The following is a 15,793-nucleotide window of genomic DNA, read 5'->3' as shown; positions in this document are numbered from 1 at the left end:
ACCAAGGCTTACTTACCTCAAAAACTGACACAGCAATGTTTATACACGAGGTTGTGGTGATAATGTCTCAGGAGCACGTTATCATCAGAAAATGCTACGCAAGCATCAGACATCACTATTGATTAGGGAAGGGAGAGATCAATGACATCTGGATTAGGCTAAGAACTTGCTCCTAAGACGGATAAGGTTTGGAAAGATAGGAAAGGGGCATCTCAGGTGAAGAAGACCGCATGAGCAAAAAGAGAGGTGGAGAAAGGTAGGGCTCACTTTCAAATGAATCAAATGTGGTGAAGAAATTCCACCTTTTCTAGCTTCTGATGGCCCTGAAGTTCCCGGCCCTGTGCTGGCAACTCTCCATTCCCTGCCTCCACATCTACATGGCCTCCTTTTCTCTGTCAAGTCTCTCTGCCTCATAAGCATACTTGTCCTTGGACTTAGAGTTCCCCCAGATAATCCAGGTTAATTTCCTCACCTCAAGATCCTGTATTTCATTACATAAGCAAAGATTTTTTTTTCCAAATAAGATTCCATTCACAGATCCTAGGGATGAGCACATGGCCATATCTTTTGGGGGCTGCTGTTCAGCCCACTACAATATTTAAGGAAGAGAAGGAGGCTGAAACGCAGACACATCATCTCAGGCAAGAACAGTATCACCAACTTGATTTGTATAAACCAGGCCACTCACATAATAGGACACTTATCTGGGATCCAAAGACAATCACTTTGTCATACAATAAATTATCACAATAAACAACTTTCAGACAGAGGCCTTATGAGCAGACAACAAAGGTCAGATAGGCAGGTATCATACATTTTATAACTATTACTTTGACCTGTATTTTCATTAATTTAATTTTTATTACTTCAGATTGCTTTAGTATCTCCTAATCTATTCACTTTTCTTACATTAAAATTTAGGACCTTCAAAATACTATTTCCCATTAGAGTTAGTTCAGAATCACCTTAATGGAAATTCAAATTTCCTGAGAGCCAATGCCTTCTTCCAAATCATAATTCTTCTTTCTTTCAAGATTCTTAATTTTAAAAGCCAATAAAATTAGACACACTTCTGGATTTAATGCTTATCCATCATTTAAATCACCAGTGGAAATTCAAGAGCAATTCCTAAAACAGCTAATCCATATATGATTTAAAATTTGCTAAAACAAATAACAACAAAAAACCCCTCTGCCTTCTTTAATTCAGATTCATGCTCCTTAATGAGACCCTGTTAATATTTCATGCGCAACCTCTTCCCATTTACTTTAAAATATTTCTGTAATGGAGATTGGAAAATACACCAGGCTCCTATGAGTAATGAAAAATTCAAATGTGTTTAGGAAAGATCTTCAGCTATAATTCAAATAGTGTTTCTTAAACATTTCTAAAAGGACCTATGAGCCTCTGCTCCAGACAAGATTCAGAAGCATGGCAGCATCTTGTACTTAAAAGTAGAACAGTCAGATGGGTGAGTCCACCCTGGGGGGCTAGATGTCAATATCATTACCAGCCTTAATGATCACCCTTCTCGTGAGGGGCAAGTTTCCACTAACAAAACCAGGTAAACCAGTCATGGAAGGGCAGGTGGTGATGGGAGAGATGCTCTAGCCCACCCATCTGGCCAGAGGAGAGGCCACAAAGAAATTCAAGACCCCAGAACCACTGAGCTCCTCCTTGGGGTCAGCTTGATCACCAAAGGGCTGCTTAGGAACGCCCATACTACCGTCCAAAACAGACCTTGCATACGGTCTCTAAACCAATGAGCTCTTCGCGACGTCTCTTGATTTATAAAATGTGGAATATGCTGCTTTTCTTGAAAATGCAATAGCTCAAAATTAAGTATATGTAGCTACATCTGATGATTAGAATAGCATATGGCTTGACATATTGCCACAAATTACATATAATCTATACTGCAACATGTGAACAAGTCCTTAGGGAGTCCTTGGGCTAAGACTCATTAGGAGATCTCAGTGAAATGAGAGATTTTTATAAAACCACAAAATTGACTCCAATTGTGGAAAATCCTGCTTAAAACATAAAGGCACTTTTACAGAAAAATGCATGATTCCACGGGGTTCGGCCCTGTGGCGGCTAATCGATTGATTTGCTCTGCTTTGCTTTATTGCTATCAGAGCTCAATGAAATAACTGTACTTACTCAAACTATTCATTGTTTGTTCCCCCAATTTTTAAAACACAATTGAAACTGAACTTCTATTAAGAGCTTGTAGAATAATATTTAGAGGCAAACATAAAATAATTAACAAAATATTATTCCAAAGCTTGGTCTTGTTCAGTCTAATGCAGTTGGCGTTTATCAAACAATCTAATACATCTCCAAGATTCTATACATACAGACTTAGGAGGCTGGTCAGGTATAGACTGACTTAAGATAGGTTCCATGACACTTGGAAGAAAACAGGAAAATAATTTTCCAAAATCACTAGTTATATCTTATTGTAGCATTTCATTTAAAGCTTATGAATTCAATAAATGCTAGATATGAAGAAAATATATATTAGAGAATTCAAATACGGGACTAGAAGATTGCTACTGTTCTAAAAAAAAAAAAATTAGGGCCGCCTGGGTGGCTCAGTCGGTTGAGTATCCGACATTTGATTTCGGCCCAGGTCATGATCCCAGTGTTGTGGGGATCAAGCCCTGAGTCAAGCTCCACACCAAGCAAGGATCCTGCTTGGGATTTTCTCTCTCCACCTGCCCCTTCCCTGCTTGTGCCTGTGTGCATGCATACACGCACTCTTTCTCTCTCCAAAAAAATAAAATAAAATAAATTTTAAAGGCTAACTCTCTCAAATATAAAAGATAGTGAATAAGTTAATAACACTCTGGGAATATGTGTGTGTGTGTGTGTGTGTGTGTGTGTGTGTGTGTAAAATCTCGGTTCATCACACCTTGCCATGCTGCTACAACGTCCCCCCAGGGTGCTCCTGGCCCACCTGGCCTGTTCAGGTGTATTTCTTGCTGACCCCATTCCCCCTCCTTTTCTCTCGGTCTTCAGGATTCTCTTTCCTACTACGTTTCTTCTTTTCCATACTCTTCTTGAGTGAAATTTTCAAGATACACATTTCCAAAACTATGCCTAGGTTTCTAAAAACAGCCAACCCCTTTTATTTTATTTGTGGCATCCTATTGACATTGCTATTAAAAACCTCAAATTCGAAACATCTGCCCTGAATAGCTTTCCTTCCAGGCTGCCCCTCGATTCCCCAGGGTTTCCTCTCGTGGTCGGCACTAGAACTGTCCGTGCATCAGTGGGGGAAGAGACCTCTGTCACTTCAAGCGATGGCTCCTCTCCTGCTTTGGACATCTTGTCAGCCAGCATCCCGCTGTCCCCTAGAGAACACCACCTGTGTGTGCCTCTGCTATCATCCGATGCGGTCCTTGCTTGAGCGTTTCCATAGCCCCCTTCCTTTCCCCCAAAATCTGTCACATATTGTGTCCTCTGTTGTCCTTTCTTCATCCCCCACGCTGTCTGAAAGTATCTGGGGAGTTAACACTGCCAAGAGGACAGAGTCCTGAGAAGTACATGCATGTTTTTTCATGATTTGGCTAAAAGCGGCCAATCTCTACAGACTTAACTGCACTTCTTATACCATTTCCCAAATGCAGCGTGTGTGGACATGGCAGAATGGCCCCCGGCACTCTCGGGAATAGCTTCCTTCTTGTACTGCACACATTAGAAGACGGGAAAAGTCCCAGACTTCTTTGCAGCTAGTGTCTGATTGCTCGTTAGCCTCCCCCGGCCTGGCACAGCACGGTTCCAACAGACTCAGAAAGTAGACGTGCTGGGGCTCATGCTTCCTCTCTGTTGTGCCCGATGAGCATATCACGGAGCGTGGAGATCTCCAGGCCCGGTCCCTGGGTCACCGGATTCTTCCACGTTCAAGTGCCAGAGGACGGGCACTTGACTGGTGTCAGCGGTAGCAGGAACTGAGAGTCAGTGCCCATAGCAGCAGGTTCTCAGTTTGGCTGGAAGCTTCCTGATCGAAGACGAGGTCACGGCCATGCTGGAAGGCCCGTCCTGTGCCGGGGTTTTGAGTCATTCCTCAAGGTCCCACTGAGAGTCTCATGACAACTGTTTTCCTACACCACATGATTTTCCACTTGAGTGCTACAGTGGGTTCTGCCCCTCTGCCACCGAATCCTAGGGGACGCACCTGTCATCCTCCTTCGAAAGTCTGTGTCTCCACTGCACTCCTCTTTCCTGTTATCCTTACTGAACTGTAACTCATCCCCGAAGGCCTGGGTCACATTTTCCCTCCTCTGGGAAATATTTCTGCACTTTCTTTGGGAGCCAAATGATTACTTCCTCCTCCAGGGTAATGCAGAACGTTGTTACTGTTACCAGGGTTGTTATAAGCAAATTCTATCATAATTATTGGTTACTTTACCTTCTCCTTATTTATGGAGACTAAGATGTTTGGGGGCAAGGAATATGGTTTATTCGTCTTTGGTTCTCTAATACTCTGGGTTTGGCACATAGTAGCATCTCAGTGAAAACACTGGCTGAAATGATCCGAAATACACTGTGGTTACTGAAATAGTAACCACAGATGGGGGCTGGATCAGAGGTAAGGGGAAGTAGATTTAAGTTTCAAAAGGTGGCTACAATGTGACCTTGTGAAGAAGACAAGGAGGATAGTTCAAGCTTGTGCAGAAGGAGTGTGAGCCGGGAGGCACGTGGAGGAAACAGTGAATGGATTGGAGAAAGTCAACTGAACAGAGGTTTTGCACAGGGTGGTTGTGACGGATAAGCCATGGCTCAAATGACTGGCATCAGCTCAGAGAAGCCTGGGATATTAGCCCAGCCTAAGCGGGGAGGTTTTTCTAGACAGGTAGGAGGAGGTCCTTGAAGGTGTTTAAGAGAGAAGAGCGTGAGGGCATCTTTCTTTACTCAGGGTGATGTGTGCTTTAAGAAAAAGAATACAATGCTAAAAACTATATTGAAGATAAGTCAACTCAGAAAACCAATATTTGTTTGGATAATGAAAGGATCCCACAGTTCAGAGCAGACCTCTCTGTATTGAATCCAAGGCCCTTGTGCTCACATTATGTTACAATCTGGGGAACATTACGGAAGGATCTGACTGCCTGCTTTATCACCCACATTCTGAAGACGCAACGTCCTCATCAGGTTAAAATAAAATAGCTTAGAAGAGTAAAACTGTGTGGGTTGTTCACCCAACTTTCATTCCTTGAAATAATAAACTCTAAAATATCTAAAACTTTAAAGCTTGTCCTCAAGACGTTTGGTCCATTACCGCATGTGATAACATCGTGCCTCCACTCGACTTACCCTTCCCGCATAGTGCGTGACTCTGAACGCTGCACCCCGATCTTTGAGCGCAACGTTACCATTCCCATCCTTCATGGGGGAATAGACTGCATTTGTGTTTGAAGATTCTAGGAGACTTTGTAGCTTCTTGGGAAGATTTGGTTCCATCGACCACATCATTTGACTTTCTTCATCCAACAAAGAGAGAAATCCAGATGGCTTCTGGAAATCAAGAAGAGATAGTTATGTTTTGTCTTTTACTCAATTTTATGATTTTGTTATTGTTCATGTACGCTCGTTTGGAGTTTCATTACGTTCACATAAACTTTTAATACACACTTGTGTTTGCTCACTATTGTAACCCTGACGCCTAACAAAACTCTTGATGTAATGTAGGCCCTAAACAGTATTGATTGATTAATAATTGATTGATACTGAATAAATAAATTAAAAAGTGTGTTATAATGTCCTTAAAACACTGAAGTTATTAAAAAGTATTTCTCATCTCAATAAGAAACATAAAATTACTAACTAAAGGAGAGGTATTTTTTCTTGACCTATACCCCATATCCACCACTTCATATTTATGGTGGGTGAGGTAACTTATCCAGAAACAGAACCTACAATCATGTTGAGTCATAAAAATTGTAGAAAACTCCTATTCAGCAGGAACTAGAAGTGACTATAATATTAAGACCTAGAAAAAGTAAATATGGAAGCTGTACCTCGTAAAATTCAAATTAGAAGTCTGATAGCTTGTAGCTCTCAAACAAGGAAACTAAAGTCATGCCCAAGCAACCACTTAAAATTAATCTCACGTGAAGGAAAAGGCTGCTTGAAAGAACTTCTGAAGCCCTAACAGTTTGTTCCCTGCACAACAGAACACCGTTGTGCCCACATGGTTTACACATCAGGTGAAGAACTTTTACCCTGGGCTGTGCTGTTTATCTTTTCTTTCCTAGGAGAGTTTTCTGTTCACATGTCAAATCGACCTTTAAAAACAAGGCAATTTATATTGTTTATTTACCTTATTCTGTCATATATTTTAATTCTTCACATCAACTCACTATGCTCTTGGAAACGTGAATACCATAAAAATAATTCTTCCCAGGAAGTGAAGGGATCAATACTGACCCCTCTAGCGATTCAGTTTGCATTTTTACCTGAGGTCACCAAACCGTAGCATCACAGGCCTTTCGTGATGCTATTGATTTGGCCAACAGAAAGCCATTTTTTTGTAGCTGGAATAGTTTAGTTGTCCTAAGCCTCTTGGAGTTGCCTGTTCATGGTAAAGGAAATGTAAAAACTATATATAGATATCTGAGGGCTGCAAAAGTTGAGATCCTTCCAAGGCCACCTAGAGAAGAAAGTTTGGAAGTGGCAGCCATAAGGAGGGTTGGTGGGGGCTCACACACCAGGGGGAACCCTTCAGGAACCCTTTGGCAACTAAAGCACCATCTCTGGAACAAGCAGATAGATAGCTTCCCTGGGAAAGGAGGAGAGAAAGAACTAATTGAGAAAGAGGCCTGGGAAGGAACTAGGAAGGCAAACTCCCTGGGTCACTAACACCTTGAGAGACTTGTTACCAACAGAAAAATGTATTTGATGAGGAGATTTGGAGAAGGAAGTCCACTGTGTAGTACATGACAAGATTCTCAGAGAGCCAGCGACCCCAGCAAGAGCCCCGAGATGACAAAAATACACAGGTACACAAAGTGGATGGATAGACACCCTAAAAGAAAAGTCAACGTGGAGTTGGCAGAGGACTGGTCCTGCCCGGGATATACTAAGAAGATCAGAGATTCTCCATTTCAATTTATTTGCTGAAGAGTAAGATGTTGATATGTAAGATCAGACGCTGCTTCTTTACCTATGCTTCTGAGCATCACGCCATGATTCCCCTCCATGTGCTGTTACACTCCCCTCCTTGTTCCCCACCCCCAGCCCCCGCCACGAGTCCATACGGACACACAGTGGGAGTGTAAATGGACTAGTTAAGGATGTTGCAAGTGCATGCATATTTCAGGGCCAGTGACAGACCTTCTCTGTGGAGGCTAGAATTTAAAGCTTTAATGGGTGTTTCAGCAACTCAGAGTCAAGGCCCCAAGGGAAGTGATCAATTCCCAAAGGGCCAGACCACTCTATTTCAAAAGCAAGATGATATTTTCCAAGGATCAGATGATTGGATACCAAGACAATTTGTATTGTCGCCAGAAATTTCAAAACGTGTATGTGTTATGTTTTCTGAACGTTTAATATAAAACCATGAAAGAATGGTGGTAAACAAACTTACAGACTTGGAAACTTGCTCGAGTGTCTAAAGAAGAAAATAGAACATGGAGAAAAAGTCCTAAAAACGACCCTCAATTCCTTCAGCAGTGAGGGTTCAGGAGAGACTGAACTGTTCTCCTGAAGGATATGCCATTTTGCCTCAACAACAGAAGGTGTCGAGCACGGACAGTGTGGTAAAATGCACCTGACTCGTGGAGCGTTGGGTAAGAATCTGGATCTACCCCCACGCTTCCTGGATACAAGACAAATACATGTTTGTTGAAATATGAATATGGTCTGTGCAAATATTTCAGATATTTGTGAGCAGCAGAGGATTATGGGTACTAAGAAAGAAACAATAAGCTTCCTTGGTATTATTGTAGGGTTTGCTTGCCTGCCACACAGACCTGCATATTTGTAGGTAAACACCCAAGTTTCACCCTATACTTGCTATGTCTTTTCATTTTTATGGGCATCAAAGAGAAGTAGCAGTCAGAAATGTCCCTTCTCATTTCCCCCTCATACTGATGAGGGTCCTCCTATTGAAATAATCACTCCAAGGTGAAATCTCAAGGATGGTCGTCAAAGAGACAGAATTAATGTCATTCTGCTGACCACTGGTTAGCAGTCAAGGATGCAGAAGCGAGAAGGAGGGTGGCGGGTACCTGCAGCTTCCCATACCTGGTTCACTACATGTTACTGTCACTTTGAGGACATTCTTTAACCTTACATACAGAAGTTATGTACTTTATGTGTCACGATGAGGGAGGGCTTTCTGGAAGAAGAGGGCTTCTTCTATAATTAAAAAAAAATGTTGACAGGTTGGTAATAGAAACGAGAATATTTTACATATTAGGCAGATGTATAAATTTGTAAGTCTCTGTTTATACAAATAAAGAGTAGAAAATCACATTCTGTGCTCTCCAATAGCTGAATGCTGTCAGTTTTCAACAAAGTTTGAGTGTCTTAGAGATATTATTTATAGATGTATATAATATCTTCTTATATTAGTAGGTAGGATATGGTAGATTTGTGTTAGGCAAAGATCCACACCTGCGTAGATCCTGAGGTTAGGTGGATATATATTTTTTCTTCCAATGTTTTTCCATATTTTAATTTAGAATCTTTGAAGATAAGCTGAAAAGATTCTATTGAATTTGTTTCATGATCTCGTTAGCCTTAGTATTGTTTTATAAAATACTAATTTTGCACATTGGGCATTTGTAACTGTGCCACAGGAGAGTTTTGGTGACATAACCAAGGCTGAATATCTTCATAACAATACAATCTGGTATTTCCAGTCCTTTCAATGAATTGAGAATCCTTCAAATGCCTCTTCAGAAAAAGCTAACTTGTGCTCCTCATTTGACTGAAAAATCATAAATACAATGAAGCCTCATATACAAAGAGATCTCAAAAATAAGGCCCACTGAAAGAAAATTCTTTGTCTCTAGCATATTTGAATCCTGTAAAGTATCTAATTATATTATGTGAATACCTGGAAAAAAAAATCCAAAACTCCAGTCTGGTTACCAGGAGAATAAGCTGTTTCCATGGCAACTCCCTCTTGTATACATTCTGTTTGCTCGTGTAGAAAAAGCACTTCATTGATATAGTGGTGCATCTTCTCATTGGTCATGTTGACACAAAGCTATTGTGGGGAAGAAGAAAACAATTCACAAGATAAGTATGGCCATGCAGATCCACTCCTTCTGTGACCATTTCAGATCGGTGGCATATTGACTCACGAACGTTCCACACCAATCAGTCTATGGCAATAAAGCATTAGGGTACGGCTTGAGAAGCCAAAGCAGAAAGTTTCACTTCATATTGTTGACTTCATACGGTCTGATCATTCCATTTTGAATACATTAAAAACCACAAGAAGTCCGCGTCAGACTCTGGGCTGATGGCTCAGAGCCTGGAGCCTGTTTCCGATTCTGTGTCTCCCTCTCTCTCTGCCCCTCCCCCGTTCATGCTCTGTCTCTCTCTGTCCCAAATAAATAAATAAACGTTGAAAAAAAAAAGGGGGTGCCTGGGTGGCGCAGTCGGTTAAGCGTCCGACTTCAGCCAGGTCACGATCTCGTGGTCCGTGAGTTCGAGCCCCGCGTCAGGCTCTGGGCTGATGGCTCAGAGCCTGGAGCCTGTTTCCGATTCTGTGTCTCCCTCTCTCTCTGCCCCTCCTCCGTTCATGCTCTGTCTCTCTCTGTCCCAAATAAATAAATAAACGTTGAAAAAAAAAAAAAACAAGAAGTGTAATGTACAACACTAACTAACAAGTTGGGGGGCTATATTTGAGTATTTTTAAAAAAATCCAATTGCCTCTAGTCAACAACTGAGGATAAAAGTTGGATTTACCATGAAAGCCCAGAGAGGGGAGCAACATCTCCTGCCTCCTCACTTCTGTTCCGTACCCACGATGGGCAAGAGAACGTGAGTCTCCTTCAGAAAGAACTTCTCTACGCATTGCTGCCGAAACTATTTTCTTTATCAGAAAGTTTTTTATACTCCTCCCACTGTCAATTCTTCTGTCCATCGAGAAACAAATATGTTACTTCTTAATCTGAAAAATTATCTTAAGTACTAAAAAGACACAAAATACCCCAAATCTTACAAAAATGAAGGCTTACTTCCTCTCTAGGCTATCCTGTCACTTCTCTGCTTTCTTTTATAACAAGAAAGCCTCCAAAGAGTTGTCTTTCCTTATTATCTCAAATTCTTCTCCAGCACCCCCCCCCCACTGTTGAAGCTACTCCGATAAACTTTTGCCCCCAGCGTTCCACCAGAACACCACCAGAACCACGTGAGCATTCCAAAATCCAATGTTCAATTCTTGGTGTTCATTTTCCTTGACCTCCCAGTGATATCTCACAGGGATTCCTCTGCCTCTGCTCTCTTCCAGGACACTACAGGCTCGTGGCCTCCTGCCCCTTGGGCCACTGCTTCTCTAATTCCTTTTCTACCTCTACCTGGAGTGGCCTAGGGCTCAGTCTTCTCTGTCTACACCCACATCCTTCATGAGCTCATTTAGTCTCGCAGACCATGTGCATGCGAGCAATTATATTACATCAGATAAAATCCAGAAATCACTAGAACTATTGAGAATTGAGTAAGTCATTGAAAATAATGACAGATGAACAATTTACATAAATCAAAGTAACTGGGAAAAAAAGCTTTTAAAAGAAAATCAGGGGTGCCTGGGTGGCTCAGTCGGCTGAGCATCCAACTTTGGTTCAGGTCATGGTTTTGTGATTCATGAGTTTGAGTCCCATATCAGGCTCTGTGCTGACCGCTCAGAGCCTGGAGCCTGCTTCAGATTCTGTGTCTCCCTCTCTCTCTCTCTGCCCTCCCCTGCTCTCTCTCTCTCTCTCTCTCTCTCAAAAATAAGTAAACATTAAAAAATTTTAAAAGTTAAAAAATAAAAGAAAATCAGATCTCATCTTCAAAGGAAATAATATCTAGGATTATATTTAATATGAATGTGCTATAGTTATATAGTGAAAATGTCAAAGATTTTGTAGGCCATAGAGACTGAAATAGTCACTGGAGAAAAGAAAGACCACCCTACGTCCCTCTTTCCACATATCCACATTCTTCTGCAAGTCTGGTATCATCATGACACCTGCTAAGTGGGAACTCCTCCTAAACATTCCTGTCCCTCTACTGGGAGCTCATGGCTTCTCTCCTAGACATATAAGAACAACCCTTATGTTTCAGCTTCCTTCTTATCAGCAGGCCAAGCCTCCTCTGCAAATGACCAACACCAAGAATTCTTTAATTCTCCATATGGGTGTCTACACATGCAGATAAAGGTGTGGGTATTCATGAATTAAGAATAACCTGAGAATAGGGGTGCCTGGGTGGCTCAGTTGGTTGAGCATCCAACTCTTGATTTCAGCCCAGGTCATGATCACATGGCCATGAGATCAAGTCCCCGAGTTGAGCGCCATACTGAGAATGGAGCCTGCTTAAGATTCTCTCTCTCCCTCTCTCTCTACCCCTCCTTGACTCATGCTCTCTTGCTTTCTCTCTCTCTCTCTCTCTCTCTCTCTCTCTCTCTCTCTCTCTCAAACAAAAAGAAGAAGAAGAAGAACAACAACAACAACAACAACATGAAGATAGAAAAGAAAAAGCCGTTTTCTCACAAATCCAGCTATTGGGGAGGCTGGGAGTTTAAGGGATTCTATGGACATGGAATCTCAGAGGAAGAGGTTTCAGGGAAGAAACAAACCAATCAGTACAGGGCATTGGTCAGAACACACAGTTTGTCCTGAGACCAATGGTTTGCTGCCAGGTTCCATTCCTTACTTCTTACCAAGACCAGAATTTCGCAAGTAGACACAACTCAAATGTCTTTAGGGACAGTGACATGGTGACAGGACTGAAGGCATGGGGCTAGGCTGACCCAAGTGTGTTTGGAGAGCTGAAAATGGGGAGGCTCAGACCTAATCCAGTCCAATTACTTCAATGATGAATGTACATCGATGTTTTGTTAGAAATGTACCAGGTGGAGAATAATCGACACAGAATTATACCAAAAAAAATGTTTAACTAATAATAATTACATTAACAATAAGATCTAAATGCCATGCATTGACACTCGGAGAATAACAAAAGCAATTCCTATTAACTCTGGGCCAGAAAACGATGGTCCCGGACTACTGCCCTCATTTCCAGTCGCTGTTCTTGCAGCTCTGACTTCACAGTAAAAACAAAAAATCGTTTTTGTAAACTTGGCCATCAAATGAGTGTCTTCAGACTGAAAAAGCTTTCCTATTGCATTCTACTACAAAACAAGATGTAGGTTAAAAGGAAAATAACCAGCCGCATCGCTGCTGTGTTGAAATTACTTCGAAACCTAAAGAACTGAGACCATTTGTTTAAACTCAGACTTGACATTTGCATCGTCTTCTTCCTCCCGCTACCCCAGCCGTGGTCTCTGGGATTTCCTGAGTTTTCTCCCTTCTATCTGATTTGGCCAGTAGTTGCTAGGACTTCTTCTCTCTGTGCCTTGACAACTAGAGTCCCTGAGATACACGCGAGGTTGGAAGTTCTTTGTAAAGTACAAGTATCTTAGATAAAGCCTCACTGTCACCCATCAATTCTCTTAATGTATATAAAAAAAATTACAACCACAGTCGCTTGGGGTGACAACATACCGCATAAGACATCTCACGTTACATGTTTGGACATAGACCTATCAGGTTAGCACATTATCGTTGGCAAAGGGAGAGATGGAACTCATTATTTAAAGGCCGAATGAAAAATATTTCCTTCCTTGGTGCTGACACAGCCTAGCACACCCTTCTGCTTGCTGTCCTCCATCAAACCTGCCACCAGCCGACCAAGATCTGTGCCTTTCTTACCCTCCAGTATATGAATCTCCAGAAGTGATTCTGGAAACACAAACCCTTCTCTAACATTGCATAGCATCTGTCCACAGTAGGGGCCCCACTAGGAAAGTCATACGTTTATTTGTCTCTCTCATTTTACCATAAAAAAGAAACCGAAATCTCTGAAAATTGTTGTTAGAGAAGAAAAATGAAGAAAGAAAAAATCGTTCTAAAAACGATTTCACTTTGTTTAAAAAAATAAGATTTTTGAGATGTTCCCCAATCTAATAATGTGTTATACTCCTGTAATACTGAAGTAATTTTGTTACTAAAGACGAATAAATGCTATAAAAGGTTATTAAAATTTGAAACAGTTGCAGTAAGTGAACAGAAAATAAATGACTCCATTATGGAATGAGAGCATTGGAAAATATTCTCTTTAATTATATGATATACACAATTGTAATGTTTCAAACATTTTGATATCAAAACAGACATTAAATCATTTAAGAAAACAAATAGGTTCTGTATCTCAGCAGTCTGATCTTATGCCAAAGAAGTGGTTTAAAAGTGGGGAGTGTGCCTCGATGCAATATATTTTAGGAAACAGATTGCTCAGGAAACAAATATTGAGGCCATCAAAAATAAGATGATGTCTGTTACCGTGTGAAGTGGTAAAAAGAAGTCTGATAGAGGATATCAAAGTATAACATCAGTGGCTGATTCTCTCTTGTGCAAGAAATACCCAAATTATACGACGTTTACCTTTCCCCTCATTTCGAGAACCTCTAATTGAAAATACTTGGATGTGGATGTCTCAAACACACAGAAGAGAATTCTCTTATCATTTTGTGATCATGATGGACGGCAGGTCTGTGGTTGCAAAAATTACTTTGGATGACAATCTGACTAAATCCTCATTGCCCCTGACTGTCTCATGGCTGATCATCTCTCTATATACCTGGCTGTTGTCACTGATGTAAGCTTTTTTATAATACAAACAGATATTTCATTTGCTACTATTTAACTAATATTTTATTGAACTGAGTATTGGCTTCACCGAATCGGTCCGCTGTTCGGGTCAAAATGGTGATACCAAGTGGGAATGTGGTCGAAGCCACGGTAAAATTGGAAAGAGCTGGAGGGGGTCCAAGTACAAGTTTTTATTCCTTTTTTTTTTTTTTTTTTTTTTTTTTTTTGCCCCAAGGAAGGCCTGAAGCAACCTGCCAAACTTCAGCTAACAGAAAAAGGATTTGGCCAGTGCTTCTGGATACAACTCAATTTCTCAGTCTCCTGGTCAAGACAACTCATAAAACATACAGCTTCTGTACCCAGCTTCAGCATTCAGAAGCTGCAGTACCAGATGGGGTTTTGTGACATGGGGTGATCCGAACAATAAATCTGAACCTTTTATTGTACATCATGTTCTTTGTATTTGCGGGGGGGTGGGGGGGGAGAAGTAATTTATGAAAATCCCATAGGGAAAATTCCAGCTCGGTGTGGAAAACTGAGTAGGCTGGGGAGTGATTTTTGACTTGTAGTCTTTATTACAGTGGCGCTTTCTGAACTGGAATATATTTGTATTTCGAACAGAGGAGAGCAGTCCTCAGCGGTAAAGTGTATCACTGGGAGCGCGCACGGTCCAAAGCAGAACGGTTTTCAAACTCACTTTCAAGTAATGCAGACATGATAGTTTTTTACCAAGACAGTTTGCCTGTCCCTATTCTATATTGTTTAAAGCCCTCACTGGTTGAGCCAAAGCTAAAATATAAAAGAATTGCTGTAGCATGAACTTCCAAACTGCCAGCAAACATAGCTAAGGGCACTGATATGAATATACCAGCCTGTGTCAGATACCCAGCTGAAACCTGAAAAAAATGCATCCTCCCCACCAACGGTGGCCCCAAATTCCTGGCCAGAACCTGCTTATTCCGGATTTATCGTCGCTAAACTGTCTTTGTTGTCTGTACGTATGTGGGTACGTATTAAACACAGTGAGAGAAATAGACAGTGAAAGATTTTTATAGGCAAAGTAGTTTACGTGTTGGTCTGCATCAATAATTGAGAATACGATCGTTTTCAATGCAAAGCAATCATTTTTACTTTTTGACTTCATCCATCAGAATCGTAATTGGGTCCCTTTAAATTTCCGGGTATTCCTTAGAGTAGCCTGCATGCGAGTGCAGGTGAGTATTCATAGATGAAAATGAGCAATTATTAAGTACTGCTTAATTAGCACGTACCCTTCTCTGATTAAAATACAGCCTTTGTACATTAAGTGCCGTTGCTAACTGGTTTAATAATAAAAATTATGCACCCCTTGAAAACACTCTTTGGTAACAGAACATTATTGCTTATCCAGATGGCCTATCATTTGTATTAATGACAAACTTAATTTCTTGAGTAAATTTTCACCAACTGTTCTCCCTTTATTTTCATTACTCAATGAAATATCTCTGAAGCAAAAATATAATAGAGCATGACATTTACATCACAGAATTAAAGTAGGAGGTTAATTAAAGCCGACTCCAGTTGAAGGCACAGCCCCAGGCGTTAGATGCAAGTCACATCCCTAACTGCACGCTGGAAATGACCGGGAGCTTTCATAAAATGCTGATGTCTGGGCCTGACCCCGAACCAATGAAGTCAGAGTGAGGCTTGATACATTTTAAAAGCCTTCCAGGTGATTTTTTTAATGCTTATGTATTTTTGAAGGAGAGACAGACAGAGTGTGAGTGGAGGAGGGGCAGAGAGAGAGGGAGACACAGAATCCAAAGCAGGCTCCAGGCTCCAAGCTGTCAGCACAGAGCCCGATGCAGGGCTCGAACCTAACCGCGAGATCATGACCTGAGCTGAAGTCAGATGTTTAATTGACAGTTGGACACCTA

The 15,793-nt window shown here is 41.2% G+C and overlaps 1 protein-coding gene across 1 annotated transcript in view; it reads right to left on the bottom strand.

Annotated features, from left to right (window-relative positions):
- MYO16 (myosin XVI) overlaps positions 1-15,793 on the bottom strand; it is a 611,926-nt gene that overhangs the window by 165,969 nt on the left and 430,164 nt on the right. The window contains exons 22-23 of the mRNA XM_047874837.1: positions 9,071-9,223; positions 5,323-5,523 (exon numbers count right to left, since the gene is read on the bottom strand). Of these exons, the coding sequence (XP_047730793.1) occupies positions 5,323-5,523; positions 9,071-9,223 (354 nt within the window). The remainder of the gene's footprint in view (positions 1-5,322; positions 5,524-9,070; positions 9,224-15,793) is intronic.

The sequence above is a fragment of the Prionailurus viverrinus genome, chromosome A1 (genome assembly GCF_022837055.1).
Source record: "Prionailurus viverrinus isolate Anna chromosome A1, UM_Priviv_1.0, whole genome shotgun sequence".
In the NCBI taxonomy this organism is placed as follows: domain Eukaryota; kingdom Metazoa; phylum Chordata; class Mammalia; order Carnivora; family Felidae; genus Prionailurus; species Prionailurus viverrinus.
The sequence above is the reverse complement of the archived record's forward strand: the minus strand, read 5'-3'. Positions and strand labels throughout refer to the sequence as shown.